This window comes from Saccopteryx bilineata, chromosome 6 (genome assembly GCF_036850765.1).
Source record: "Saccopteryx bilineata isolate mSacBil1 chromosome 6, mSacBil1_pri_phased_curated, whole genome shotgun sequence".
In the NCBI taxonomy this organism is placed as follows: domain Eukaryota; kingdom Metazoa; phylum Chordata; class Mammalia; order Chiroptera; family Emballonuridae; genus Saccopteryx; species Saccopteryx bilineata.
This window is the reverse complement of record NC_089495.1, coordinates 134,635,860-134,641,859: the sequence shown is the minus strand read 5'-3', so window position 1 is coordinate 134,641,859 and position 6,000 is coordinate 134,635,860. Positions and strand designations below refer to the sequence as shown.

Below are 6,000 nucleotides of genomic sequence, written 5' to 3'. Positions count from 1 at the left end.
ACTGGGGGTAGGGATGGGGGGGACCAGCTACATCCCAAGGAAACCCCTCCCCAGGGAAACAGGAATGCAGAGTGCGTGGGTCCCCATCACACACTGTGCAGAGGAAGCCTGGGTGTCCCCAGGGTGGAGCGGGACGTGTGCGCAGTGCTCGCACCTTCAGGACCCAGAGGGACACAGGGACGCAATTTCCACTTGGCTGCTGGGGCTGCAAGCAGACTGTGCCTGGGCCATGTGTGGCCCTTGGGCTCTGACAGGGATGACCCATCGCTGGAAACGGGGACGAATTTTATTGGTATCACAATGATAGGCTCCTTATAAAATCACACAAGAGTTGCAACAGTGTGCATTTCTTAAGAAAATAATTTAATTCCCATCCCCAGCTGAGAAGGTTAGTTGCTGTACAGGTACTTCCGGGCGACGCTCTGGCTGTCCATGAAGGCGGGGTCCAGCGAGGCCACCTTGGCCGCCAAAAAGGCGTGGATGCCATGCAGAACCGCGGTCAGGTCCTGGAACTCCAGCTCCTGCAGGGAGAACAGGGTTAAATGTGTGCGGGCTGGGCACCAGACCGGCACATGAGCCAAAGGGCTAACGAAGTCTCCACTGTGTCCACTCCATGGAAGCCACTCCAGGACAAGAACACAGGACAGGACAAAAGTGGAAAGTATGGCTGAGTCACGTGCCTAAACCATGACTGCACGGGGCTATTTTGCTTTGGTGCCCTGATGATTCGGTGTGAGCTCCTATTTCCTGTAACTAGCACGGGCTAAAGCTCACTCCCTCTCTCTGGCCTCTTAACATGACTCATGCTGGCTCTGACATCACCTGCTCAGCAGAGTCACACACTCAGCCTCCATGAGGGTGCGGCCCGCTCAGCGCCCCAGGAGGTTGGCATGTGCATCTCTGCACAGCAGAGCTTATGGTGTTTGCAAGTTAGCAGAACTAATCACCGTGCACATGTGCCTGTGCATGTATGTGCCCATGTGTGCCTGTGCACGTGTGTGTCTGAGTGTGCCTGCAAGCCTGTATGCTCACAGTGCATGTGCAGGTGCATGGAGGTGGGTATGCATGAGCAGCTGTGTGTGAGGACTTCATAACAAAGACGTTGTTGGAAAAGCCCATAGCCATGTGGTGCTGAGGAACAGTGTACAGGGGCAGGGGACCTACAGCGACTCTGGTCCACACTCAGCTCGTTGCCATGTCAACAGGAGAACTAAGAAGTGAAGCTCAACGGAGAGAATTTCCTTCAGATAGTGGTGCCCCATAAAGAAAGAAAAAAGTTAGAAACTCAAAATAAACTCCTGGATCCTATTCCCGTTTTGAAGACCCCAAACGTGATTTAAAAGCAAAAGCACACCATAAAGTAACACCCCTCTTCCTGCAAACCCCCCACATATGTCAAAGCCTGCACATAAGTCCCCACCGGTGGCAACAGGCGAGGCAGCCCTGACCCCTCTGCGGAAACAGCAGTGGGACAGGATGGTGGAGTTGAGCCGCCATTAGGCAAAACAGCCTCAATGTCCTGTGTTCTGATGGTGACAGGGTCCTGCCCCCCCCCACCGGAAGGGGGTTTCCATGGCTGATTCTGTCTTCTATTTTGATGTAACAAAATAATGAAGAACCAGAAAACTCCTTTTTTTTTTTTTTTCTATTTTTCCGAAGTTAGAAGTGAAGAGGCAGAGAGATTCCAACATGCGACCGACCGGGATCCACCCATCATGCCCACCAGGGGGCGCTGCTCTGCTGCAACTGGAGCCATTCTGCGCCTGAAGCAGAGGCTATGGAGCCATCCTCAGTGCCTGGGCCAACTTTGCTCTAGTGGAGCCTTGGCTGCAGGAGGGGAAGAGAGAGATAGAGAGAAAGGAGAGGGGGAAGGGTGGAGAAGCAGATGGGCGCTTCTCCTGTGTGCCCTGACCGGGAATTGAACCTGGGACTTCCACACGCTGGGCTGACACTCGACTGCTGAGCCAACTGGCCAGGGCCCAGAAAACTCCTTCTGAGGTGACCACTCATTGATTAACATCCTACTGGCTAAATTTTGTCCAGAGTCTCCCATAATTACTCTAAGCCAGTGGTTCTCAACCTGTGGGTTGTGACCCCAGCAGGGTCACCTAAAGTCATCGGAAAATACATAATGCATATTAGGTGTTTACATTCCGAATCATAACTGTAGCAAAATTACAGTTATGAAGTAGCCACCAAAATTATTTTTTGGTTTGGGGTCACCGCAACATGAGGAACTGTATTGCGGGGTCACGGCATTAGGAAGGTTGAGAACCACTGCTCTAAGCTGTGGGGGGCATCACTGTAAAGGAAACAAGAACTCCGCCAGCACTTCTTGGGAGGATCTCTGAGCAGGATGGCAGCGAGGAGGGGTGCACCCAGTCTGGGAGCTCACGGGGTGTCCTCCCCGCCGCCCACCCCTGCTGCTGAGCTGCTTCTCTTCAAATACACGATTCTCACAAATGACCCCAAGTTTCCCTTAAGCATGGAGTCCACCTGGGTCCCGCTCTCAAGCCGGGTGCAGCCTGACTTCCTTGGGAAGCTGCCCCTTTCACAGGGCGGATAAAGGACACAGGTGGACAACCAGAGTCCCTGGACGCAGATGTGGCTGACAGGAGGGAGGCCAGGACTGTCCCTGTAGGTGGCCGTGTGTGGGACATGCACACAGAAGCTGTCACCTCTGTGCCAGCAGAGGAGGGAAACTGGGGGCATGAACTCAGCTCAGAAGGACACTTGAACAGAGAGGGGCAGGTGTAGAGGCTATGGTGAGTGCCCAGCTTCCCGGCCGCCCGGCTGGCAGGACCATGAGAAAGGAGGCCCTTTCCCTCATCACGTGCTTCACCACTCGACATAAACTGGACAGCTACATGTTTAGCCAGTATTTGTCACCAACGCTTGTTTCTCTTGACGTTTTCTAAGTGATGATAAGCAGAATGTTCAAAATGTTCAGGCATATTGTCCTGTGAAAGCGTCCTAGCATTTAAGTAGTTTCTTGAAGAATTGATACACTTGTCACTCAGTCCCCTCGCCCCATCCAGACCTCCAGTGGTTAACTCCCTGCAGCCAGACCCCGGAACCATGTCCAGTCTTCTGCACATTGGGATTCATCCCCGGATGTGAAGAAAACCAAGAAACATTCTAGAAAAAGCACATGGTTCTTGCAAACAACACAAACTTAAGTTACTCTATGGAGGGTCTCCAAGCAGCAACGACTGAGCTTGTTGAAGGGACATTTTGCAAAAAGGAGCCATAAAGTCCATGTCATTTGTGCTTCAGGTCTTGGTCTTACATATGCAAATTGGAAGCCGCTCTTCAAGCTCCCCAGATGTAACCAAGGGCAGCTCAGTGTACAGGAATAAGGAGGTGCAAGTCCGAACGCAGAATCAGTAAGTTTCGGTCTCTTATGCGAAAGTAGCACAGCAAACTCTCTAAATGTGCTAACAGCACAAAGTGGAAACACCACCAAATTCCATGTCAGTCAACTGGCTGCAAAGCCAGGAACCAAGCTTCGACCTCGTCTTTTCCTGGGCACTGAGTAAGGCACCTGGAGAGCGTTTCACGGACCAGCCGCAGATCGGGTGGAGATCTGGCCGCGATGTCTCCGCCTGGTTGACATTCCAACCACAGAGCCTGCAGAGCCCTGACTTCGCCACACGAATTAGGCAGGACAGATGCTGACGTTCTGCCAGACTCGATGCTGGTGCTGGGTTCGAAGACCGTGCACCCGCACAGCAGCACACAGACAGGAAAGTCATGTTGAAATGTGACGATGTCCACAGAACAGCACTTCCCAGAAGGTCTGACACTAGTCATATGTGTCATATTGAACAAGGAGTTTTTGTTCAAATAGGTTTGGAGAGAAAGTCTATAAAAGTAGTTAAACAGCTTTAGTCACTTGGGGACTGGCAGGCCGTTGCTTGGGTGACCACCTCGTCTCTCTCCCAGAGTGACGGCAGCAGAGAGGCACCTGCACCTGTGTTCACAGCACCACAAGTCATACCAGTCATGAGGCGGAGGCCACCCTAGTGCCCACTGATGAGCGCGTGGAGAAAATCCGGTGCGTTCATACAGTAGAAGAGTACTCAGCCTTAAAAAGGAAATTCTGATACAACATGAATGAACCCTGAGGACGTTATGTTCAGAGACATAAGCCAGATATGGAAGGACAAATGCTGTGTGATTCCACTCCTGTGAGGCACCCAGAGTTCTCTGAGTCACAGAGACTGATGGGGTGCCAGGGGCTGGGGGACTGGAGATGAGTTTAGTGTTTAGTGGGGATGAAGCTTCAGTCGGGGAAGGTGAGAAAGTTCTGGAGATGAGTCATACAACAGCGTGAGTGTTCTTAACACTCCTGACCTGTACACTAAAAACCAGTTAAGCAAGTAGATCTCATATTATTTATTTTATCACAATAATAATAATAATAATAAAAAGATTCTGAGTCCTGGAAATGTTAAATGAGTTCCTGGGCTACAGAGCAATGAGACAAAGGCACTAACTAACATGTGGAAGGAAGAATGAAAACCAGGGGCATGAGGGCTCTGTGGATCCCAGGCTGGGCTGCCGCACACGCCTTCTGACCTTCACAGAGACACATCAGGAGGAGGACTCTGTCTCCCAGACAAGAAGCGGAGGCTTTCACAAGCCTGAGCCAGACTGATGTGGTAGGTGAGGGAGAAGACGCTGGGGTCTCTCCCTCGCGCCCACGATGTTCCTGCCCAGCATGTTTGCCAACCTCAAAATTTAGGCTTTTAAACTGCGTTAAAGCTCCAGCTGTTTCTATGCACCATCCAGTCAACCCCAATTCAACACGGGACACCTGTAATGTGGGAACTGGACCATTTCATAGACCAGGAAGCCGGGGGGTCAGGGAGTCAGCGGCGTGGACCTCAGGCCGGCACAGGGGCCATTGGGTTCTGGCCCCACATCACCCACTGAAGTCCCACCACCCAGCTGCTGTCCTCTGCTACACAGCTGTCCTAATGACCTTGACTTTCACTGGTCTCTCCATATTTCCTGTTGGCTAAGTAATGATTTTCAATATGAGCAATAGCTTGGCACGATGATCAATGTTTGAGCGTTTTAATTCCTTGAACTTTTCCTTAATTCGGTAAAACTTTTAGGAGGCCATGAGGATCTATGCTGGGCTTGTGGAAATATGAATAATGAGGTCACGAAAATGGGAGAAAGCATTTCTCCCTTAACAATCCTTCTTGCTCCTTCAACCGCGAGAGTGACATCTTCAATCAGCACCGGAGTGTAATGTCACCCGCCCGTCCCCAATCAATCTCCTCCACTAGAAATCACATTTCTTTATGGAATTGTCTGTATTTCCATTCCAGGGCACAAACTGCCAGACATTTGTCAAAATAGGGTCGGAAATGACTGACACCATTCTGACGCACCGTAGCCAGCTGGCGTTTTCAGTTTTGTCTAATTGTCACCTAATGACCATGTGCAGGAGGCAAGATAGAGAATCTGGAACCATTTCAGACCAGAGTTTCCAGTCCGCTGTCACAATTCTCATGCAGACTGAACTTCAGAGCGAGCCACGGCCAAGACCCTTCCTAATGAATTCATGATCGAGGTCGTGGCAGCCTGAAGGTCAAAGCCGTGCTGAACGGGCCGGTGTCTAGGTAAATGAATGTGTGACTGCAACAAACTGCGTGCTTGCAACTTCCCTTGGAGAGGCTGAGGAAAAACATGACAGTACACGGTACCATGGGGGAGGTCCTGCCTCAGGACCCACTTGACCAGCTACCGTTCTGCAGGGACTTGGACTGCCCGACCCCTCTCTGAGTTTGGTAACTTGATGGTTAAGACCTCCGCCTGTCCAGATGGTCACTGGAGTGTGAACCTCGGTCCTCCACTTACAACTCTGCAGCCCAGGTGCCGATGCTCTGGGGGGAGGGGGTTCTAATTGGCAAGTGTGTCCATGGCTGTGTGGTGACCCGACTGATGACTTACTGACAGTTTAATACTCACTGGAAAAATTCCTGA

General features: G+C 51.3%; 1 protein-coding gene across 2 annotated transcripts in view; it reads right to left on the bottom strand.

The window, feature by feature from the left end:
* Positions 1 to 294: 294 nt before the first annotated feature.
* SNTG2 (syntrophin gamma 2) overlaps positions 295 to 6,000 on the bottom strand; it is a 229,955-nt gene continuing 224,249 nt past the window's right edge. For both annotated transcript variants that reach the window (XM_066237602.1, XM_066237603.1), the window contains one exon: positions 295 to 521. In XM_066237602.1, coding sequence (XP_066093699.1) covers positions 390 to 521 — 132 coding nt within the window. In that variant the 3' untranslated portion in view covers positions 295 to 389. The remainder of the gene's footprint in view (positions 522 to 6,000) is intronic.